General features: G+C 41.1%; 1 protein-coding gene across 5 annotated transcripts; it reads left to right on the forward strand.

Annotated features, from left to right (window-relative positions):
• Positions 1–202: 202 nt before the first annotated feature.
• slc5a6a (solute carrier family 5 member 6a) lies at positions 203–25,361 on the forward strand. 5 transcript variants are annotated; one of them, XM_053444831.1, is made up of 18 exons: positions 203–438; positions 10,474–10,566; positions 13,042–13,274; positions 13,376–13,597; positions 14,406–14,471; positions 15,193–15,244; positions 15,405–15,472; positions 15,820–15,974; positions 16,071–16,211; positions 16,351–16,480; positions 16,650–16,738; positions 17,207–17,319; positions 17,790–17,857; positions 18,131–18,217; positions 18,308–18,477; positions 18,638–18,741; positions 19,594–19,715; positions 19,814–25,361. In XM_053444831.1, the coding sequence occupies exons 3-18, from the start codon at positions 13,149–13,151 to the stop codon at positions 20,012–20,014; spliced, it is 1,914 nt and encodes a 637-aa protein (XP_053300806.1). In that variant the 5' UTR covers positions 203–438; positions 10,474–10,566; positions 13,042–13,148; the 3' UTR covers positions 20,015–25,361. The 5 variants fall into 5 exon arrangements, with proteins under 5 accessions (XP_053300806.1, XP_053300804.1, XP_053300803.1 ...); XM_053444829.1 differs by lacking the exon at positions 203–438 and adding an exon at positions 1,058–1,198 and having other exon boundaries at positions 10,474–10,570; XM_053444828.1 differs by lacking the exon at positions 203–438 and adding an exon at positions 1,058–1,198.
• Positions 25,362–25,700: the final 339 nt, after the last annotated feature.

Here is a 25,700-nt window from a genome sequence, read left to right on the forward strand (position 1 = left end):
GATTATCCAGAGCTCAGTGCATGTCTAAAAATTGGCTATGTCTGCACATATATGTATCACACAGTTGGGGGCGCTATAGATCTTTATTCACAAGGTGAAGTGATGATGCAATGAGTAGTTTCTATTTATCAATACTTTAAATCAATATTTGGTGACCATCCTTTAAATAAGAATCAATCCTCCCACCACACACATACACACAGACACACACAGACACTCACAGTCGAGCATCACACTGGTGTCACTATCGATTCACATGACAGGCGGAAAAAGTAGGAGAGAGATGTGACCTACACGGCTGCGCCTCCATGAATGCGCACAGGAAGGGATGAATGTCGGAGAAGCTTCATCTGAGTCACCATCGTGTTTTTTTCTAAACTCGAGTGTGTCAGATGGAGCAGCGGAGAATATTCCAGTGAAGATAAACACACGGAGCAGGTGAGACAGACGAACTGTTTATGTGTGGTGATGTGATGGATGCTGTCACTATCTATAGAATCAATCAGCATCCACTACCATGGTGATTAATCACCATGACGACTATTTACCGGGCTGGTGTCGTGATGACGTAGAGTGGGTCCTCCTCTGCTGATGTGTTTCAGAGCAAACCGAGAAAAACACTGGGGTCACAGAGACATTGTCACATCCGTCCCTTTACAGCTTTTGATCCAATTAATATAAATCTACTGGTATTCACATATCAATGATTACATTCAGACCAATAGAGCAAGTGTCGTGAGGCCTTCAGTGATGTCGGAAAGGTCGTAATTATTCCGACGACCTGGAAATGTGACGTTAAGCAGTATCAACAGATGATGCAATAACCTTCCAATATATTTGTGTGTGTGTGTGTGTGTGTCAGTTTATGGCCAGTGGCAAATTGTCTGTTATGCAGGCTGTTTCCTCTTCAGCTCATTCAGTATCTAGTATCTCTTCTCACATAATGATAGAGTTCAAACAAAACCACGGTATATACATCAGCTCGGTTCATGTACGTGTAAAACCATTCAAATGGGGACACCTCTATTTTCAACTGGACGCACATTGGCGAGCGTGAGTGTCTTGTTTACGTGGAGCACGCGAAGGCAGCAGCGTATCTCCTGTCAAGGAGAAGGGGCGGGGCGTCAGCGCCAGAGCCAGCAGCTAATGAACACGACGCGGTCGCTGCTCCACGTTCAGCAGCGAGGAGCGAGCAGAGGTGAGTGTGTGCGTGGGAGTGTTCGGACTCAGTTGACCTCTAATGCCGAGCAAGGTTCCCGTGAGGAGCGGGGAAACTGCCGGGTCGTGACTGCAGTCGCCCCGGCGCGCTCAGAACGCTGTCGCCGGCTCTCTGACATCACACACACGGTGGTGCACGCGGTGGCAGAGAAAGTTACTGAGTGGCAGGGCAACAGGGCCGCGTGCGCGTGTGTGTGTGTTTGTTTGTGTCTGTGTGTGTTTAACATTTGACTCTTGCCGTTGCTGTATCATGCTGCGTAATAACTGTGAAATGTCATGTAACGTTCAGGGCACAGGCGGCTAGCTAACACGCTCCGACGTTAGCCAGCTCAAATGAATGACTTGACGCAGCGCGTGGGGACTAATTGGCCAATCAGGCAGCAGGTCTGGAGACGTTCATATTTCCTGTTGGGAGAGTTTCTATGCTCTTAAAGGATGCTCTACTTCTCCATCACCTCCTCTCGACTTTCCACAGACATGGACCATCATCCTACATCCTCAACTCTGCCCTGTGTCAAATCAACAGGTCACTATCAACCTGTTGTAACCTCAGATCTGTCTGACAAGTTTAGATCATGGGCTAGTAGCTGAAGAACTGCCACTGTTAGCTGTACTCTAGAGGCTTTACATCAATGATATTATTGTAACTACCCTTGTTGCTGGTGTTGTGGCTCTAAATCGATGGTCGAGAGTTGTTTATGACAATAACATGTTTGCATCAATCAAGTTAAATTGCTGCTTGACACCGCATGAAGGGAACATGATTAGAAAAAGTCAGATATTCGTAGTTTAGTGTCATTGAACTCGGGCATGATTGGCTGCTTTTTCAGGTTCATGAATCAAGTCCTTGGTCCAACAAGAGAATTCAGATTCAGGGCGCTTTGCCCCATTAGCAACTGATGTGTTTAAGGTAGATGTGATGGTGCAAATCCATTGGGCAAATTCACTGAGACTCACTCCATCTACCCAGAGTAACCTTGAACAGTTGTATAAATTGTATCGCACCGCCAGGTGAGGGACGACTTATCCTGTGACTGGTTCAGGAGGTCGAGAGGGGCGTTCACAGATTGTTCAACCCCTATCTCCTCCAGTCCACATGCCGAAATGTCCTTGGGCAAGACATTGGACCTCAAATTGCCCCTGACAGCTGAGTGTCTGTGGTACCTGCAGCATAGATGTTTTATGTGGCTTTAAGTGTAAAGCATTGTGGTATGATTAGATGAACACTATATGAATACTAATCATTTACCATTTACCCTCCCAGTTATCTGTTGTGAGGAACCGTCACATCTCTTGCAGGCTAATGATTACACACTTGCTTCAACCATCAATCTTCTTTGCAATTATGCAGTGCTGCGTGAACATGTGTTGAAAAAGATTGACACAATGTGTCCCCCTTCAGTGGAACCTCATGAATTTCTCGACAAAGTATTTATATTTCATTTAGCTGTGGCTTTTTTATCTTTTGGAGCTTCTGAAAACCGACTGTTTCCACAACCACAGTCTGCGAAGAAGGTGTGGGTTACACAAAGCAGGTCATGGTTCAGCTGGGAGTTTAATGATTACTAAGATTTTTGGTCTTTTATTTCACTGACCTCAGGCCAGTGTGTGCACAGATTCAGAGACAGTAAACCATTAGTGCCTGTGGTAAAAATGTGCTCGTTGCACACATGTGTTTGTTAATTATTGGATGTGTGTGTGTGTGTGTGTGTATATAATATTCTCTTGCTAATCTTGGCAAAAGGATATTATTGATTGGATAATTGTTTCACTAGCTGGTTGATTTCAAATTTGGTGAAAATATACCTTTTTATTGCTAAGGATAGCAATATAGTACACATTATTGTATTTGCAGTACAATCTAAGAGGTATTCAAAAAAATCCTAAATGGTAATGGACTAAATGGAATTTGGACCGGATGAGCTGGGGATTGATCCACCAACCCTCTGGTTAGTGGATGACCCCCTCTCTACCTCCTGGGCACAGCCAAAGAGAACAAAAGAAAACGATTAGCCTAAAAAAGATTCGAGAAAAAGAAAACGATGGAATACAATATTATTTTATCAAATCTGAATCCATTTACCCGCTTATTGACACTGAATTCTTATGGATCTCTAAATTAACACGTTTGTTTTGGGGGAATGAAGGTATCTTTTTAAAAATGAATTTTTTTTTGATTATTTTTATATAAATAATTATACTATTATCAAATTATAACGGTTTTGCTTAACCAAAAATATAACTTAAAACTCAAATAGTAATTTTAATAGATTATCAGACAAGTATCAGACAAGCTTGATACTAACTCTAATATGGTAATGAAACATTTTTAGTCTCGGCTTTGTGACAATTATTAACCATATATAACAATAAATTGTTCCTTGCTTTTGCTTTAAAGGGATAGTTCTCCCAAAAATTACAAATGTACTCATTATCTACTCACCACTATGACGATTGAGGGGTGGGTGAAGTGTTTGTATCCACAAAACACTTTTGAAATTTCAGGGGTGAACAGTGTTGCAGTAGTCTGACATTGTCATACTCATAATTCTAGTCAGAATATAAGTCTGATACTGCTCCATTGGGCTATGATTATGGGGCGTGTTTCAACTGAACTAGGAAAAAAAATGCCTCTTTGCTCAATTGGATAGACCTACAACCAATCAGAGCAACGTATTATGTGACGCATAGTTGTTATAGTTGACATAGTTGTCAACTATATCACGACATTGTGAGTTATTTACTAAGTCAGACAGTCAAGACTTTCTCTTACCATTTGTAAATGGACTTCATCCACGATGATACCTATTACGTTGGCTTGGAAAACATCGGCGCCTAGCATGTCCCTCCACTTCTTGTTCAGCAGCCAGGATTCCGGGCTTCCGAAAAGGAGCTGGCAACGACCGCTGGTAATGTCCACCTCGTCGTGCACGCCGAGTTGCATCGGCGTGATGCCCATTTCGGTCGCCTCTTTCACTTGGTCCTCCGTGAGTGCAACCAAAGGAGAAACCACAATGACCACTGGGTTTTCATTGTGTCCCATCTTCCTCGCGACCATCGGGGCCAGCTGATAAATTAAACTTTTTCGAATCGCGTAGGAAGGACGGCAAAAACCTATTTTCGATCTACAAATGCCTCGATAGCGTTTCTCTGTTCCTCTTTCAATATGATTGCGCTGTCGATGTCTTCTTAAACAGACTCAATGGCAGCATCTACACATCTCAGCTCTCCAGCGGCACACATATTTTTTGAAAACGAATTCAACCCAAGCGGTCTTTGGTGACGTGGTTGATTACGTTACTGTTGATCATCTGTCTATCATCGTATAAAGCCCGCCCTGACAATTTGATTGGTCCGAACAGCTTCTGTTCGGGCATAGTTCCTCCCCAACGGAGCAATGCCAGACGAACTTCCCGACCTCAAATGTTGTGGCCGGAGCCAAGTTCGTCTGGCATCCAGGCTAGTGTTGCAGCCAAATCCAGTGCAAATGGAAGTAACTGGTGACTCCTTCAACATAAAAAACTTCAACCTGCCTCCATACTGCTATTTAGGTGTCATCCAAGTGTCCGTCAGCCCAGGAATTCAAATTTGACTCTAAACATGGTCATTTACACCAAGTTTTTAGCCTTAATGTCCGCTATTATCTCAGGAGCTGCAATCGCCTGTGGATCATGCTCTCTACTTGGTATAACTCAACCTCTCAGATGAGTGCACACACCATCATAAAGCATGTTAGGGTTTTGCTTGTTACCCATGACAATTTTATTAAAATCAAGAATGAATAGAGTAATGTAGCTGGGAAGTTTGAAATTAGCTGTTGAGCTGGTGGGTTGGCAGTGAGCGTTTACAAACTTAAGGTCGAGACCCTTATTATGTTACGATTTTGCTCTTAAATTAGACGGGGCAGAATATGTTTTATTACACTGGATTTCTTCAGTTTGCCATGGACTTTTGTGTGAAGCGCTTTGTACCCTTGTTTAGACAAGTGCTATACAAATAAAGTTATTATTATCTTAATCTCTGCTACAAGGAGGAAGACTAACTGGTTTGGCAAAATTATGTCTGTTCACAGCCCCACCCCCAATAAATAACCTCACGCAATCACCTCCCTGAGCTGTCTATAAAACCATCCAGGACTAACGCCGGGTTCACACCGGACACGGAACCGATGCCGAAGCGTGGCGTAAGCGCAGCGCCAAGCCTCTGGCTCCCATCCACTCCCATGTTAAACCTTTGTGCCGGTCACACCGGACGCTGAAGCGCTGCGCCACGGCGTCGAGTCTATTTTTTTCGCTTGACGCGAGCGTATCGCGACAGGAAACACACTGAAAAATGATTTTAAACGATATAGATGACATATTTTATATGATATGATCTAATATGCATCCCATACTTTGTATTCACGTTCTGTTGTCTTGGAGTTTTAATTTTACCACTTTTACCAACCACATTATTTAATGTCCCCCTCTGCCCATCCACTACAGCCACACAAGCAATCATACAGATAAAAAGAGAGAGGGGGGGCTACGTAATCTCCACATAGGCTAGAGTGGAGAATACGTAATTTACCCTCGACACCCGACATTTAACGGAGCAAACAGCGGAGAAGTTCTTCAACATGGATGACATTAAATTAATAATTGAAGTGGAGAAGTAACTTGAGAAGTTGATTCTCAGCATATGTTGTATAAAGACAACACCAAAAAAGACAAATGTTGGGACGCTGTTGCAGTTAATGTTGGAGCAACAAGTAAGTATATGCTTGAAAAAAATGATTAAATTCCGTTTTTACTGCAGGCTGATAGCAGCAGAAGTATGAGATATTATTAGTAATGCGCGGCGCTTCGGCGTCGCTACCACGTCCGGTGTGACCAGCCAAGCGCCGGCACGCCAGGGATTAGCGCTTACGCCACGCTTCGGCGTCGCTTCCGCGTCCGGTGTGAACCCGGCGTAACTCAGCCACTGTTTACCTAGGCTAGTGTTGCTTATAAGGTTAATAGTGCTGGTTAGTCAAACTCTTAGGACTGGTATAGACTTAAATATTCCAACATTTAGTGGATGGATTCTAGGCACTGTTCACACCTGGTATACTGTGCTGTAAACTTGTGAACAGATGTTATTACCAGGTCTGAACCAAATAGCATGCCTTCATGCCAAAAAGCATGCTCACATGCCAAACTTCTTTTTTATAACTTGCTAATTTAAGACTGACATTTTAAACATAATTCCTGCTAAATGCATATAGCTCTACATAAGTTAAGCCAATAACAGCCCCACAGATCTGCTATTTTCATTTATTTACAATGGTTGGTAAAGAAATACTTGAAAGATATTAGATATTTGGAAAGGACAAGATGCTCAAATCGGTCAATATCATTAACTAACCAGTATATTTGTCGTGCTCTGTTTTGCATTCAAGGACAGAGGAAGATATCTGGTTGTATTTCTCTGGTTTGAGTGCTCACTCTGAGTACATCAAGTGCAGCCTCTGTTCTGGTCATCTGAGTACAAAGAAATGTGATTTACTCTGATCTATCTTTTAGTTTTTTTGATCTCCAGCCTCATTCATCAGTCATATGCAGCTGCAGACCTTCCCATGATCCACCTGGTCTCTCACCATCAAACAGCAGCTTTTCTATTTACTACCATTCACACGCGAAACAGGAGTGCAGGGATAAAAACAATCACTGTTCCTGTGTTGCCAGGCAACCATGGCCACTATGACCTCCTTGTTTGATGTTTGGTGATTCTGACACGGCCACCACCTAACATTCATACAGAGCCACGTCTAACAATGAACTGCTGTGCATGTACAGATGTATTCAGTTTTCTGACTGGAGTGCTCAGGGTTAAAAAGGTAGAATGATGCTGCACCCCTTGTCAAGTAGCTTGTTGAGTTGTCGCCCATTCGCACACTGGCAGTACACCGATCAAGTGAAATAGGCCTTGGCCAACTGGTGCAGAAGCAGATTGGCTTTCTGTGCGCCACGTTCCTTTTTGCTGAACCATCGTAAGTGTTGTAATTGGAGCAAGCCATTAACTGTAAGCTATATTCAGGATGGAGTAGCTGCAGGGTTGTGGTTAAAGGTTCAGTGCGTATAATTTTGTGACATCTAGTGGTGAAGTTTGCATGTTGCAGATGAATACTCCTCACCTCACCCGCCCCTTTCAAACATGAAAGAGAACCTGTGGTCGCCTTCAGTTGTCATAAAAACTCAAAGGATGTTTAGTTTGTCCAGTCTCGGCTACTCTTAAAAACATGGCAGCCTCCGTAGAGAAGACCCGCTTGATATGTAAATTTACATATCAAGCGGGTCTTCTCTACGGATATAGAATATTTAAGTATTCTATATTTATATAGAATACTTAAATATAAACAGCCCATTCTAGGGTACAGAAAACAATTTAGATGAAACACGCTGTTATTAAACATCAGTAGGATTATATTACTTTCAATTTCTGCCAAGAGTTTCACCTAAATACTACACACTGAACCCTTAAGTATCCAGATAGAGAAAATATAAATTGAGTGGTTGAGAGACAATGCAGCATGATACCAGATGAAGTGAGGCTGGCAACTTTGTTTTCATTTAAATCTGCAGTTACGAGTGCTTACACACACGAGCGCTTGCACCACCTCATGTACTATTGTACTTTTCCTAATATGATACACATTTCTTAAACACACGTTCAGGATCTGGGATTTCTGGTAGTATGATTGATTAGGAAAAGATAAAAAACTTTGAAGGAAGAATCTCTACAAAATACTTCTAACCAGTCTGACTGTATCTAAAGCCGTTTGTAGCGATGACCTCTGGAAGAAGTCCGGAGAATCGTGTCTGAGCTTTCTCCAGAGGTTTCCTTTCACACATGAACAATGCAGGAGAATCTCTGGTTAAATGCGTTCACAACAGCAACAAATGCTGTGGAGAATTCAGGTGAGGAGCAGGCGAGAAAGCTACTATGTAACATATAAATTCTGCTGCAGAGATCACGTCTGTTTGTTCAAATCACATTGATACCGGCGTCTGTCCTTTATAACCAACAGCTCTCTTGACATCATTGTTGGGGTCTTTATATTTCTTTCATCTTTGCATTTGTTGCATGTTAGAGACATCAGCACACCCACTTGCTCGGGGTTAATCCTGTGGAGGATCTAGTGCTGTGTTCTCACATCGGTTGTTCAGGAATTCAGGGGCAGGCAGGAAAAGTCAGCAAAAACTCTATCTCTCACTCAGACATCTGCGGTCACACATACAACCCCTGCTACAGGCCTTAAAGAGACCGGTGTGTTTCAGAGGTGCATAAGAGGAGCTGCATCAATGGACAGTTTGAGAAATGTGATGAGTTTTTTAAACATTAGAGTATGTAAGACTTTTCAACTCATTAAATTTAACAACATAAGTTATGACCCGGAATATGAGCAGAATATTTCTCTGAATTGCACAAGCTCACGTAAGTGTGGAACTTTAAGAAGCTTTACTTGAGTAAAGTACTTTCCACAGGCCCCACTCTGTGAAGCCATTGGCTTCTTGTTTTAAGCACGAGAAGGATTTTAATCCCAGAGCCCTTTGTAACCTGTCAGGTTTTTCACACTGATGCTACCCATTGTAGAATGGCATTTTAACACAGTAGGAGTTTCATTATCCCTGCACAACAGTGTAACAAATGGTTGCTAACAAAGTCCAGCTCTCAACAGGAGCAAAGGTTTCTGTGAAACAACAGACCAAGTTGCTACTCGCGGGTACAAGCTCCTGCAAGCCTTAATAAAAAAGCACCTGCATAGCAAGAATTAACAGCATATTTCTGGTTCATTTATCTACCAACTCATACCACAAACTTCTCTCTGTCTGTCTGCATGTGGAATATATATCTTGTGATACATTCATAATCAGACTTATAAACCACACAGAGCAAATTCGGTTCCATTTTATAAAAATCATTGACTATAAAATCTTCATTGCAGATAAACCTGATGGGATGAAAGTTTTCTTACTTCACTCTGCAGCATAGACTGTTGAAAAAAAGCTCTGTTCACAGCGTGCTGCACACAAACAATAAAAAGTGACAGTATATTGTAGAACTGTTTAAGTAGGAGTCACCAATGACAAGGGATTTTTTAAGTAGCTCCAGAGCTTCAACACAGGAATGAGTTTCTGCTCTTCGCAAGTCTTATGTTGGAGGAATGGCTTTTTTTTATTTATATTGAATGAATGTGACCCTGAAAAGTGACTGATACAAGTTGAAGAGCTTCGTGTTTAAAATCCCTGTAAGTGGCTGCATTGGAATGGAACCAGTTCCACTTGTAGTTGTTTCTGTTCCCAACTGTCACATTCAGGTGGATTAGAGATTAGACGCAATGATAAGAATGGGATTTACTGGGGACCTGTCTGTTGGCCACTGCTTGATCACACCAGTACAAAGTATCACACAAGACAAGCAGTCAGTGAAGATCATTTCTGTTGATGATCACACATCCCACACTCTAATCCATGAAGTGTTGTGTTTTTAGTGCAGAGACGAAGGTTAACGGCCACAGACGAGCTCTCTAACTGGACTTAGACTGAGACTGCGATCTTTGGCCCCTTGACATTTGAAACAGTTGCCCTTCCCTGCCATTTACAGCTGCCAATATGAACATGACTGCTTAAGGTTCTCTCTGAAGAACTGCTCGACAGTTGTCCGTGTGAATTTAGTTCTTGCGTGTGAGCACAGGAGTCTCGTCTCGTCGCCCCGACCTTCCAGCAAATGTAAAATATGAATCCAAAGCAGCTTTTATGTTTATTGCTTCTGTTTAATGCAATTAGTTTTGTTTCATTTCCTGCACTTAGACAAACACACACACACATATGAAAATACCTGCGATTGAAGAGTGTATTTGCTGGTTTGGGATAATACTCACTTTTGGAGACCGTGTGAGAGATCTTACTCCTATAATCAAGCTGTGATGATGGTTTTAGGTTTTGTGGAATTTCAGATTAGCACAGCATGGAGTGAAACTTCCCTGTTGATAACCAAAATATATCCCCCAAGTGAAATCTGTGAAGCAATAGAGTTGTGTGTCTCTTTTAAAAACATAACAATGGATTGGGTTTTGTATTGAGATTGTATCTGTCCCAGAGACAATAAAAGTGATGTTTAGGTTAAGATTGTCAAGATAATGATTTGTAAAAAATATTGTGGTAGGTCGCCCCTCTTGTGTTTTTCTTTTGCTGTGGTGCGTTGTTTTGCTGAATTTCTCCTCTGACTCCATAGTGATCATGATGGGAATGGACTAAGACATCCCCCTCCCGTGCACTCACCTCTCAGTGGCCAGTGTGTCCCAGCAGCAGCAGCAGGTTGATCCCAGTAGGTACATTAAGTCCACTGCTATTTTGTTTGTGACTTCTTTGTTATATTCAAGCTAAGGCTAAATTTATGGCTTTAGTTATTGGAATTGTTTTTATCTGTGTTTTTGAAATACTTCAAGAAATGTCAGTTAGCAGTTTTTGGGGGGGGGAATGAATGGAAGAGACAGTAGACAGTAGTAGTAATTTTTGAATTTTTGTAATTGATTTTACATTTAAAATTAATATAAATGAGTCTTAAACTTTTTGTTTGCTCGTGTTTGAAAATAATCCTATTTTTTTTAAATATATCAGATAGGGATGCACCGATATGGAAATTCTTGGCCGATATCGATATTTAAAATAACAATCTGGCCGATACCGATATTTGTTTATTTTCTTTTTGTTGTAATTCATTCACCCTTTTGTGCCAGAAAAATTATTAAATCATTATTTAAAAAGCACTATTTAAAAAATGTTCAGCCCTTCATCACTCTTATCTTTTAATGAGCACAAATTGAATCAGATTTATGAAACAATCTTTGATTTAACTAAACTTTACTTAACAGAGACATATTATACCCATTTTACTGCAAGTTGAAATGGTTCCTTGGGATCTTAATGAAATGACTAACATATTTTGGTCAAAATACCACAAGGGTAATTTAAAACAGCACCTTTTTACCCTGTCTAAAACAGCCCTGTTAAAGTATCATTATAGAGAACGCTCTTCTCATTGATTTACGGTAGCAGTATTGCCCGTTTATTAGATGTGTTACGGCTTCTGTGTGTATGACGTATGTTGTCAATTCCCTTGTTACCTGTGCATGAGACGGATGAATAGAGCCGGTGCACATGAGAATAAAATACTTAAACAGACGCTACGCTCATACTTTTTACGCCAAGTTACACTGCGTGAGTCAAGATAACTTAACAAGCCCTCCTCAGTTTGACCTGTTTTTAGTGTCGGGCAGAAATCACATCGCGTCAACACCCACCGTGGCCCTTCGCGATGCTTGTTTTAATTAAACAGTCGGATTCCCCTGGTCCGCACCAGTTCTCAGTAAGCTGCTAGGCGCCAGCCGAGGCGCACCGCAGGGTGCCCCCCCCGCGCAAACAGAGGGTTCCCCCAGCGGTCGCCGTAGCTGAGGTGATCCGCGAGAAGGGCCCGACACGCGTCCAGCGTGTCCGCCGCTGACCGCGTACCCAGTCCCCTCCAACCTGTTGCCTTCCGCGCCGGCGATGGACACCGCCCCGCGGTCCAAGAGAAAGAAAGCCCCCGCACCAACGACGCCGTGAGGCACCATCGGATGAGGACCTCCCGGTGCCGCACACTGAGCCTCCGGCGGCGCGGAGAGGAGGGCGACGGAGCGACTGCTCCCCCAGCCGCGGCACGTGCCCAGCGGTTTTACCACAAATATGAACATCGGCCAATGATATCGGTGAAAGTCAAGTTTATTACCGATAAGCCGATATCAGTAAACGAGGCGAATATCGGCCGCTACCGATGTTCGGCCGATAAATCGGTGCATCACTAATATCAGAAGATAAATATTCCCAGCTAGTTTTATTTAAGCCTCAACATCAGAGCTGTTTTGGATTAGATATACTTTTTTGTACAAGACAGGAAAAAAAAGCTACTCTTTCACACAGTAATTCTGTAACACACACTAGCTCCCCTTTGAACACAACCTATTTCTCTTGGTTAAAGTTGGTACATTCTTTTCTGTCTTTTCTGGGCTTTTTCGTAGGTTTTGTCCGACTAAACAATGATTCACTTTAAAGAGGAAAATGTGCAAGATTGTTATCAGATGCACCCACCAGTGTCCTCTGCTTGTAGGAAGCAGTAGACATGGCTGTGATAATCTTATACAGTTACTATGATGCAGACTGTGCCAAAAGGTAAATTTATATGTCAAGTCTCTGATTTTATATATATATATATATAAAATAAATGATCAAATTTAATCGTTGGAAAGATATTTGAAAAATTAAATAGAAGGTGAATGATTAATTGAGGTTTAAGAACTGTTGTGTGAACAACTAAAAGGATGGTCAGAGTGGGCATACCTCCCTATATTTCCATGTTAAAGAAAGAGAAACAGTTATTATATGATATGGATTTTCTTTAGAATTTCATGGGTCCTTCCTTGGGTCATGCATCAACCCTCCACAAAATGTCGTCTTTGCATAACGAACAAACAGACCAAATGGTGAGGAAAACATAACTATGAGGTTATTAGGTAACAAAAGCGGTTGCATGAAAAAATGATGGTCGATATCCCAAAAGGAAACGATATATAACTCTTGTTGTGCTGTTTTATATCCAGTGACTGTTATCAAGTTAATTCTTGTGATTAAATGAAAATCGGCAGCTGCTGCTTGGGTGTATTTCTGAACTGCTCTCACTACACTCTCACAGCTGCCATTTCCCACAGGTGTTAGTGAAAAAGTTAACTTGCCTTTCTCTCCTTGTTTTTCTTACTCTGTCTCTCAGTTGGGCTTCCTGTTGGAGAAGTGCTTTCATTGACATCTTAACCAGCATCAGGGGCTCTGCTCCCATCGGCTTTCCCTGTCCCGAACCTCTCCAAATACAGGGTCATCATGGGGGAGATAGTCCAGATGCAATTCAGTACGGTGGACTATGTCATCTTTGCCTTGCTGCTGGTGGCCTCAGCTGGCATCGGCCTCTTTTATGCCTTCTCCGGTGGACGCCAACGCACAACACAAGTAGACTTTGGCTTTAGATGCTCAATAATTTCCTTTCTCTCTTTAAGTGTACAGGGTTCGTTTTGGACACATTTCCATTATCAATATTTTTTTTACCACAGGAGTTCCTGATGGCCGACCGCTCCATGAGCTGCCTCCCTGTGTCGCTGTCCCTACTGGCCACTTTCCAGTCAGCGGTGGCCATCCTGGGGGCTCCGTCTGAGGTGTACACCTTTGGAACTCAGTACTGGTTCCTGGGCTGCTCCTACTTTTTGGGCCTGCTCATCCCAGCTCACATTTTTATACCAATCTTCTACAGGCTGCGACTGTCCAGTGCCTATGAGGTAAACACAAATAAAGACTTAATATAAAAAAATGGCTACGTCCATACTGCTGTTTTTTTGTCATAGCCTTCTGGGATTCTTCCGGCTCCTGTCACATGACAGCCTTCCGAAAGAGAACAACCAACATTAACTTCGGCTTCCAGTGTGGAACGTAACATGGATAATCGATAACAAGCTTTGCTGACCCTGTTGTCTTTGCAGAGATAAGCTGTTAATCGAGCAATTCCTTTTTACACCGGTACACACATGCCCAGTGTACGTGGGTGGTCACATGATCTGTTTTTAGTGTCGAAGGCTGTCACAACTGATAGTGGAGCCAAAACAGTTGCTTCCACAGACATCGGTTTAGTTAAAAATGTAGCAGTATAGATGTAGCCTTAGTTGGACATGACAGTTTCACTATGGTGGATGGTGTGAATGTGTTTTTACAACATTTCTTAATTATAATGTCCTTTCCCCTGTCTGCCTGTTTTTCTGTTTTACCCTCTGTCAGCACGTCTCTCTCAAGTATGATCTCAGAGCTCCGCTTTCTGTGCTCTAATCTGTCTTACCCTCAACAGAAACACAAGTTTTTTTTATTTAACTGCAGCCTGAACCTCAAGGACACTGATCAGGCCATTGCCAAAGTTCAGCACTGTCCTGTGAACAAAGAATGTTGTCACCTTTAAAATCTGGCTTTAATGACTTAAACTGACAGTTCTGATCCTGAGAGCACACATGACTCTGAGATGATATGTAATCAGCTTTTTGATTTTGGTTGTTCTTTTTTTGTTCTTTTTTGTTCTTTTACATTCTCTCCTCCCAACAGTATCTGGAGCTGCGCTTTAACAAGACGGTTCGCATATGTGGGACAGCGACGTTCATTTTCCAGATGGTATCTTGCTCCACTTTCTTTGTACATTAGTTTCTGTGCTTTTTTTAATCATCTTATTGTTGCTTATTGTGATAAAATGGCCACCACTTAAATCTCAGCTACTCTGATCTTTAAAAACGTCATCAGTCGTTTCACACAGAAAATGTCGAATTGAATTAATATTTAGTTGACATGGCAACCTTAGTCCCCAATGATATAGGAAGACAGAAAGTAGTAGTAGCTAATAACAGTTTTTTGTTTGCCAATAAAAGAAAAACTACATTTTCAGCTTTTTTTTACTTGTTTTTGGTTTGAGGCATCACCAGATACTTAAAACTTGTGGAGTGAAATTAGATGTGAAACAGTGGCTGTTTATTTTTGAGAAAGAACAGACTTTGGCCCTGGAAATGTCAGACTGACCTTTGCAACATTTTATTAGGGTTTTTGTTTCCTCTATGATGTTGGCAGTATCTATATTTTCTCCTGTAGATTGCATCAACAGTGTCTTCTGACTTTTATCTCAAAGAAAACCTCTAACTGTAAATTCCTCCATATTAATTAGGAAATGTGTGTCACAGGACGTTACGTTAGATGCGTACAACCAAATATCGACATGTTTTTTGTTACAAAGTAGCAGAATTTTCTTACACCTGAGGAGGATCATAATCTGAGCTCCCTGAAGTCCCCGCGCTGTTTTTGTGAGTCGAGGGTTTTGCAGTTGTTTATTTTCTCTCCTCCGCAGGTCATTTATATGGGAGTGGTCCTATATGCTCCAGCCTTGGCCCTTAATGTAGGTAAGAGCAGCATTTTTTTTACTTTACATAATCCATCTCAACATGTTTTCTACTAAGAGGGGTCCACAGATACTAATGATAATGAACACTTGTTGTAAATATTTTTCACCTGGACAATTGATGCTGTGTTTGGTAACGTAGTTTCCATTTTGACTTGCAGTGACAGGCTTTGACCTTTGGGGGGCAGTGCTTGCCATGGGATTGGTTTGCACTTTGTACACAGCTCTGGTGAGTGTCTGGATTTATCAAACTATGGTTACCATCATCACCAAGTGGGACAAAGTGTTTGACTATTGTTTTTCTACAACAAAAGCTTAACAATTAGTAAATTGTTGATACTTATTGTTTTCGATCGTCTGTCTTATTACTTGATTGGAAAACTCTTACTCGATTTGTCTTGGTTATGATTTCTTCATCAGTTTCCTTTATCATCTATGATTATACTACATCTTATATTCATACTCTTGTCAGTGCAGCACAGCTCTTACCCATGTACACCTTTTCAGATGGTGTGTTGTATTGATCTTCATGGACCTTTTAAATGACGTTTAAACCTGTGTGCTCCTGTCTCATAGGGGGGTCTGAAGGCGGTGATGTGGACTGATGTGTTCCAGACCGTGGTGATGTTTGTGGGACAGCTGGCAGTGATCATAGTAGGGGCCAGTCAGGCAGGGGGCATTGGTGAGGTCTGGAGGAAAGCAACCAATGGCAGCCGCATTTCTGGACTAGAGTCAGTATTACCATCTGCTTAAAGACACTTTACTGCAGGAATCTTACCTGTGTGTACTTCAGACATGATAACGCTGTCCTTACTCTGTCTGTGTAGCCTGAACCCAGACCCTCTAGAGCGTCACACCTTCTGGACTCTGGGTGTGGGGGGAGTCTTCCTGATGCTCGCTCTGTACGGGGTCAACCAGGCCCAGGTCCAGAGATACCTCAGCGCACGCTCAGAGAAAGAAGCAGTCATGTCAGTATCATCAACCTCTCACTTCAGGCCCCCTACACATTCACCAAATATTCTCCTTTTAAATGTTGATTTCATTCGTTCCCTTATAATGTGGTATGATCATGTTAATAACAACGTCTCTCACATCATGTCTTCTCAGGTCCTGCTATGTCGTCTTCCCATGCCAGCAGATCGTCTTGTGTTTAGGTTGTCTGATGGGTCTGGTCATGTTTGCTCGCTATGGAGAGGACAGCCCTCTGGACAAGGGCTACGTCAAAACGAATGATCAGGTGAATACTAGTTTGGCTAGTTTGGCTTTCCCAAATTTTCCATATTATCTATTAGCTATACTTATTCATTCTTGAAGGTCACAGGGAAGTTTGCATCCCCTGCTGACGTCAGGTGACAGGTCGCCAGGCAATCTGGAATTCTAATGTTGAGTTGTTTTTTTGTGTGTAGATGGTGCTTTACTTTGTGATGGATGTATTCAGGGATCTGCCCGGGCTCCCAGGTCTGTTCGTAGCCTGTCTCTTCAGTGGTGCTCTCAGGTAAATGAACCAGGCAAACATACCTGAAGCTGAAGGATTATCCACTGGTTTAAGACTAGTTTGCTGTCTTTTAATTGTCAGTCACCAGGTATTATTACAAATGCTGAAATTCTGCGTGGTTGTCACACTGGTTTTGCTCACAGTTAAGTTTAGTTGTATGAGCTTTTGCTTCAATCTTTAAAGAGTGAATATAGCCAGATCATCACAGACATCTTTCAAAGTTGGGTTTAGGTTCATGTACAGGCTGGAGATAAGCAAGTAGTGATAATTGTGGGGTATAACTTTACATATCCTCTTTATTGAAATGGTAAATCACACTACATGACCCCAACGGGAATTTCCCCCCACTAGCTGCAAATGAAATGTGCAGACAGTTCCTTTCCCAAATGCCTGTGCTATGTAGATTTCTATTTATAATGAGGTTAAAAAAAAAAGTTCACTCATTGTATCCTGTGTCTGTCCCACCAGCACTATCTCATCAGCCTTCAATTCCCTGGCTACAGTAACTATGGAGGACCTGATTAAACCCTATTTTCCAAACATGACTGAAGCTAAAGCCACACTGATGTCTAAAGGACTTGGTAAGACAACTGGCTTTAGTTTGAGTTATGTCCTGAATTCATACTTTAAATCTCCAAATAAGTTTGTGGCTTTTGTTGCATCAAGTCTAAACTCAGGGCATATAGTTGTGTCTGAGTGTGTGGTACACTATTATTTAACTTTAGGGGGGGAAGGAAATTAAAGTCTTCACACATTTAGATACTTAATTATGTCTTTTTTCTCAATTTTTTTGGTTTGGGGCTATTCAATTTATTTATTCATTTGCAATTTATATTTTTTCCACCACACTTTGGTTATAGTCAGAAAAGTACAGCATTATGAGAATTCAATTGAAGTAAATGGCATCGTATTCTCTATCACGTTAATTGATTCAATTCTCATTCATAAGTAATGATATAAACAATAATTTTTACAAACAGGAGACAATAATGTGTACCCACTTCCTGCAATTTCTGTGATCACTGGTAATTTGTTGTCATGTGCTCCACAGCCTTGGCCTATGGCCTGGTGTGTTTGGCTATGGCCTACATCGCCTCCTTAATGGGATCTGTGCTGCAGGTAACTCGTCCCACCGTCTGAGCAGCAACACAGAGCTGCATCTTTTTGTTTTGATGACAAATATTTTAGCTGGTCTTTGTAATTTAGTTGTTACTTTTTAAGAAACCTTTATCTACAAAGAATTTGTTTATCAGATAAGTTGTTTAAATCTTGAAGCAGTTTGTAAAAGAGAAAACTGTGAAGTAGAAAATTAGTTCATATGCAAAGATATTCATTCTTTTAGGATTTTTAACATTCAGCTGTGTAACACACAGTCATGCTCTAACACCTCAGGCAGCGTTCAGTATCTTCGGGATGGTGGGTGGTCCCCTGCTCGGCCTCTTCTGTCTAGGGATTTTCTTCCCCTGGGCAAACTCGATTGTGAGTTGATGCTGTAATTAAGAGAGTTTTTAAGTAATTAAGGAATACCTGATATGTCATTGATCACACTGTCTCCTCTCCGCCCCTCAGGGTGCCTTGGTTGGTTTGTTTACAGGCCTCGCCATGGCCTTCTGGATCGGCATTGGTAGTTTTGTGATGCGTATGTCAGCTTCCACCGCAGCACCCCTTCTCAACACCACTGCTCTGCCCCTGTTTGGAAACATGACCACCGCTGTCATGACCACACTGGTCAAGCCAAGGTAATGTCAAGAAGCAAACTTATAAATATGTGTTGGCTCCATTTTGTTTACAGGACTATGGAAAAGTAGATAAAACAATTCTTCACAAGTAATGTATATATATATTTTTTTAATACTGTTTTTTTGGGTCTTATTTTTGTTTCTTTCATCTACTCTTCAGGCCTACAGGTTTGGAGGCGCTCTACTCATTGTCATACATGTGGTACAGTGCTCACAACTCAACCACTGTGGTGGTGGTCGGACTAATAGTCAGCTTTTTAACAGGTACGCACACTTTTAGCTTTAAGTTCCAAACCAACTGTATCACTGACAGACAGAATATTATCACAATAATATTTTTAAATTGTCAGACCATTAAAGGAGTAATGAGTTAGTAACCAGTTCCTAGACAGTACTTGATGGCTGAGGTTTACAGTGGTAATATGCAAATAAATACATTAAATTAGGATAGATTGTTGCTAAATATTTATCCGATACAAATATTTGTATTATCTGCATCCTCTTATTAGACAGGAGTGGAACATGCATAGATAGTCAGATAGGTTTTATGTAATTTTACACTTGTGCTGCTCCTATTCCTCTGTAACTCTCCTCTGCATTTCTCCTACCAGCAGAAAACAGAAAAATCTTAAATCATTGTTATTTCTGTTAATATATGCAAGTGTTTCATTTAATCTCAGTGTGTGAGTCTTTACTGTGCTTCCATGTCATTTTCTGTAGTGTTTCTCTCCTTTCTATATTGCAGGAGAAGATAACAGACACACAAGAAGTAGAGCAGAGGAGAAACAGTTTCAAATATCAAAGATGAACAGATACTAACCCAAATTATATATATTTTTAAGCATGCATGTTTTGGAAATTGTGGTGAGGATGCTAACTAATGACAGGGATGCTTGTCCTGGCTCTGGACAAACATGTGAGAACATTCTGAATTTAAAGGAAGGGGAGGAATAATTATTAGAATTATTATCATTAGAAAAAAGTATAAAAGAAAAAGGGTCACAGCCACAACTTCCCCCACCCAGAAGCTATCAACCTAAATGGAAACCGGGCTAAACCAGTAAAAATGATCAAGGTTTAATTTCTCCCCTGTTCACATGACTCTCCACTTGTTAGGACCTATGAAGGAGAAGGAGCTGACCCCCGGCACAGTGTTTCCAGTCATGGGCACGCTGCTCTTCTTTCTGCCTGAGCGCTACAGAGAAAAGCTCTGCTGTGTCACTCCTCTGACTCCGAAGGTAACCTCACATTTACACTCCTGTATCTCTGTCTGCTTTGTTCAGCCGAACCTGAGGTTTCAACACTCGTTTGTCTATTTCTCATCCGTGTTGACCAGCCCAAGGAAATCAGCACGCAACCTTATCTCATGGCCAAGAAAGACCGCAACGGAGCGGCGCACTGCAAAGACGACTCGGTCGCAGAGGACAAAGAGACGGACAGCGACAGAACACAGACACAGGACGAAGACCTGGGAATTAAGATCGCTCTGTCCTCAAGCCCTCCGACGAGCCAGACGGTTCAGGAGACGTCCTTGTGATCATTTTCTTATTTCTTAATAACACACACACTCATACACACTTTGAATGACAGTGGTTGAGCCAGTTTCTTTGAGGGAGATGCAGCTAAAGACAGATCATAGATGTGGAGTCCATCATAAATCTAAAGGTGTTTGGCTGTTGGTGTTTTACACTGATAGAATCCGTAGAAACATATGATAGAAAGAACTTCTGGACTTCAGTATTTGTGTAGATGTGTTTTTTTTACCTACTCTTTCCCAAACACTAAAAACTGGAAGCTAACTTTTGCCAATCTGAGACAAAGCGTACACACAAAGGACAACGATCCATAAAGGAACTAGTCTACTGGTGTCTGTTTCCGAGTCCGATGCTTTAGGGTCTGTCCAGGTGTGTGCAGTTTGAAGTTAGGAAACTGGGCAGCTCCTTTGCACAATGAGCTGTTCTGCTGTGGCTGGTTCCTGTCATTATGTTTGACAAAAGAAAAAGAATAATTCAGGTAGATGTAAATGTGTTATTTTTGTAGAGCGAGAACAAGGAACCATAGATATCCCAGAATATGTATAAGAGAATATAATATAAAAAGAAAATAAGGTCTAGAGAGACTGAACTCCACTTGAAGGCATGACACGCCTGTACTACTGTGATAGGGTACTGTCTTTACATGGCCTTGGTTTAATACTAATAGTCGCCCTCTAGCTGCTATTATACGTCCCGTGACAAAGAGTTGGTGAAAACATAGCTGTGTGTTCAGACGTGGGCGGACGTGGTGGTCAGACGGGGCGGCCACATCAGATGGAGCAGAGTAAATCCTTGACTGAAACCTCCGTACAGTGCATGAGTAGAAATCAAGCCAGTGGGTGAACAGAGCTGCCTCCTCCACACATGTTCCAGTGGTTTCCACAGAGGACGGTAATATTTTCCACTTAGGTCTCTCGTTTTGCATATAATTAACTATCATTAGTTATAGATTTGAGTACAATTTATTATAATTAATCATCACTTGCTGAGGTGTTGGACCTATAAAATGCAGCATATTGCCTAAACCACTACTGTGAATGTAGTGTCCATGTTAAGTTGAACTCTTGAGCAAAATCGTAACAAAATTTCCGACCCCTTGACTTTTATCATACATGTTTATGTTGTAGCTTTATGCTGAAATAAAAAAAGTTCCTTGCCAATCATTACTTCCTTTTCCAGAATGATAAACAAAATACATTTTATAATTAGTTTTCTTAATTTCAGGAAAAACTGAAATATAATATATATAAGTACTCAGACAGATCTCAGGTTCCTCCCCTTTCTTTTTATCGTCTTTGAGATGTTTCTACACCTCGACTGAGTTCATTTAGTAGACGTGAGTAGTGTATGAAATGTCTCACAGCTGAGGATGTATATAAGTGTACAAACGGAGCTGTCAGGTGGAAGAAGCTGCCTGTAGAGCTCGGAGACAGGATTGGGTCTTAGGGAGGGCTGCAACCAAACTAGTGCTTCACTGAAGTTCTCAAAGAGCCACAGTGGCCTCCATAACTCTTAAAAGAAAGAAGTTTGGAACTACTCTGACCCTTCCTAGAATTGTCCGACCAAATAGAGCAGTCATGGGAAGGAGAGACTTGATAAGAGAAGTGATTTGATACTAAATGAACATTGATGTGAGAAAATATTTTTTTATTTTAGCATAAAGCTGCAACATAACAAAATGTGAAAAGTGAAGAGGTCTGAAACCTGAAGAATTCACTGTAACTTTTAAAACCGTATCCTTTGACTGGGACACGTGTTTAAAAGAAACGGTTTAAGGAGTAGAGTGAATCAGTTGATCAGGCGAGTTTTTTTTAATGGACACTTCACAGAACATTGAACTGCTTAAAATACAGAGTTCTGTAGTTTTCCATTGTTTCTAATCAGTATTGTGTTGCTCAAACACAACCCTCATGACATGAAGTTCCTCACTGTCCTGGTGTGAGCACTCCATACCTTTTTTATTAGGTATCTTTGGTTCCCCTTGGATTTAAAGCTGTACAGCGCTAGTGGCTCAGTGACATCTGTAAACATCACTGTAGGTCCCCACAGTTTCCGCGGGTTAACAGCCGCTCTCATCCGATGTGACCGCCCTGGATAAAGCACAGCTCTGCTCAGAATGCCACACAGAAGCCGTCTGGTCCGTCAGATGGACCTACTTTACTTACATCAGGCATCTCCTCCATGTATTTGCCTGTGAAGATGGTTCAGTCTTCTCTGATTGTTTTGTATTGTGAACATGATAAAGTGCATCTTTTTTTCTTAAATTTGAGGTCGTCAGTGCCATGTGCCATGTTGCTTAATAGTGTGTGGTTTGGACCGTTTTGAACACAGTCTAGCTCGTCATCGTAATCGTCATCATTTTTTGGAATCACAGAATTCTTGAACATCACCACTTCACCATTTTAAGTCATTAATTGTTGTATGTGTGTTGTCTGTGTGTGCACGTGAGTTCAATGTTTTCAGTCTGTTTGGTCTATGCTCTTTGACAGTGGACTCCATGTCAAGAGCCTGTGGTGATGTGATACAATGTGTCTGTTTTCTGCAGGTTATGGTGAGTACCTGTCTCGGTCGCCTTACACCTTCCTCCTTAAAGCAACACTATGTAACGGTTACCGAGCAGCAGCGTCCTCTGCTGCCACACCTGGTGATTATTCTGTTGGTCTCCGTGTCTGAGCGACTAAGTGCTTTTCATGTATAGAAATCGTGTGCCTCGATGGGTGTCATGCAAGAACTGAAAACATTTAAAATTAGGTAGTGAGAACCAGTGATTTAGGAGAACTTTTTTTTCCTGGTATGAACAGAATTGACTGGTTGTCCAGACTTACTTCATTAGTTCGAAGCAATAACATTCACATAATTTACAAATTAGCTCTGTTGACATTTACGGTTTAACTCTTAAATTCGATTTCTAAACAGCTCTGCTTCAGTCGGTCTCTGACGCTGCTAAAAACTCCAGACTTCTCTCTCTGAAATCAAGACTTTGTTTTTTTAAGGCTATTTGTAACTTGCTATCCTTGTGCCTGCTCGCTCAAATACACACATTTATCATGTTTCCACACGATTCTGTAAGAACAAGTGTTTCTTGACTCTGACGTGACATGTTCGTACAAACTGACCATACGATGAGATGTAAGAGAAAGAATGGAAGTATGATCTTGCATGAGGCCCAATGTGTCGACCGGGCTCTGCGTAATGCTATTGGCTGAACCTAAACCCAACTGAGCGGTGGATATTACCCACGATCCCTGGCTTCCTTAACCAGAAGAGCTGCTGCTGTAACAAATCAACCAAACTCAGTTTAGAACATTTATAAATATTTGTTGCTGAATATCACAGATAAACGCTTTAATGTTTGAATGACTTCTTAGTCTTCTGCACTGGTCTACATTTATCATTTCATTTTATTCATAAAAAATTGGTCAGTTCCACCCTTTTCACAGGAGATTGTATCCGCTCACCAAAGTTACATAGAGCAAGAGCAGATGTTCAGAGTGGAAATGAAAGGGGAAACATTTCCCCTTTTCAAAGTCCCTGAACCATCAAACTCCTTTTGATGTTTTAAGGTGAAAAAGTTGCATAGTGTTGCTTTAACGTCTCAGTTACAGTTTTATTCTAAGTACTCACCAGACAATCAAGGTCGCACAGTTCAGCAGCAGAATTTTGAATCTGCTTAGTTAATGTCATTTGTCTGAAAAAGATTTGTCTGATCCCTCTGCTTGAATGTTGAGCCCTTTTAAAACTGCCTATTACACGACCGACATGTTTGTACCATCACCCTGACATTTAGAAATACCTCAATTTATCCCAAAGCATATAGAATATGAATATTTTTTCATGTTTTATACTTTTTTGTTTTTTTACCAACAGATGTATTTCAGATCTCATTTGTATATTTCTCTAATTTCACGAAAAAGCCTGCGAACATTTCATGAAATGAAATGTGAAATTCTATATGCAAGAACCATGAAATGTTTTAATTTTGTCAGTGAATGTCAGACGGAATGGGGGAATGTGACAGTCCACACGAAGATCTCCACGAACTGGAGCATCGCACACGCTATTGGCGTTACTTCAGAGCACTAGCATCTTCTGCCCTAGACAGCATTTCATTGTTCCTCCCTAAATTCTAACTGTCCTATTCACGCAATTTTCAAAACATTTAATGGTTCCAAGAGATTTTTTTTACATACTTTTAAAATTCCATGTGCCTGCGTCTATTTTATTTATGATTGCATTTTTTGTAATCCTCCTTCATACCTGAAATTACTTGAAGTGTGAGTCTGAGATGTTAATGATACACAATTAAAGCTCTTCTTTACAAATTAGGGAACATAATTCAAGTGCTGTCTTTAATTATAATAATAATGATGTCTTTTCTAAACTCAGACTGCTAACACACCTAATAAGCACAATGAGGTCAGAGCTCGGTAGTCGTGCTACTGGAGAAGAACCTGACTGAAGCCTTCAGTTGGTGTAAAGCAATTCAGATACGTCTTCATGATGTGTAGCTTTAGGCTTAATGCAAGAACCTGAATATTTTATCATTTGTGGCCTTTTTTACTGGAACGCACAATAACATTGTTGAGAATATGGTTTGTGAAAGAGGAGCAGAGACACTTAGTAATTTCCAGCAACAATAAATATTGTTTTGAACAATATTTATTATATTTGTTGTCTCACCAACCAAGAATTCTTCCTGCAATGCATTCCAAAAAGAAAAACACAACCCCAGAAGCACTGGAGTCACCATATGGTTCCTCTGCTTTGGTCTGTGCCTTCATGATTATTATTTTTATAATTTTTTTTAAGTAGCCTGTGAAGATTTCATCCACAGCCCAGGTCTGAACCATGAGACGTCTGTCCCAGAGTGGAACAAACCTGGATGAATAATTCAATTGTACACATGTAATAATTTATCTCTGGAATAATGAAAAACACTGTTTACTCTAATCACGAAGGAGAATCCTGAGCTTCAATGGTGTAATGGTCCTGTGGGTAGGAAACGTAGGTGATAAAACAAATAACCAGCATTTAGTGAGTCTTTTATCCATCACTCAACATGTGTCCGCTACAAATGAGCTACTGGTATTTAGCAGCAGAAGAAGAAGCACATGAACATATTTATCTTCTAACATGATTAGAGCAATAACTGGAGTTCTTGCAAAATATAAAAAAAAAACATCTAACTAATCGTTCTTCAGGCATTTCTGTTGGATTTAAATTATATTGTTAAATGTACGTGCACTTCTGAGATGCCCCTTTAACTGTTTCCCTGTCGTTTGGATGTATGAAAATCTGATTTATAAGTCATACCTGAAATGAGATGTTATTAAAAAATTCTATCATTCATTCACGGATTGGTTTGTTGTGCCTCAACTCTTGAATAAGCAACCCGTTGAAACTGTCACCCTTATGTTAGCGCCCCCTGGCACCAAACATGGTAATGTGTGGCCCAGCCAGGGACGTGCACAGGCATTTTGGGGGGAAGGGGCTCAAGTGAGAGAAAAAAGGCACTTCTTGTATATATAAAAAAATGTTTAAACAAAAAAGTTCAATATAATAGCACATCTCTGAATTACTTAACAGTTTATTTACCCTCACACTCACACCATCATTCAGTTCACAGACACCATGGTCTTTAGTATACACTGGCTTTATCTCAAGAACAGGCAACAAAAAACTGTCACA

This window comes from Pleuronectes platessa, chromosome 17, assembly GCF_947347685.1.
Source record: "Pleuronectes platessa chromosome 17, fPlePla1.1, whole genome shotgun sequence".
In the NCBI taxonomy this organism is placed as follows: Eukaryota; Metazoa; Chordata; class Actinopteri; order Pleuronectiformes; family Pleuronectidae; genus Pleuronectes; species Pleuronectes platessa.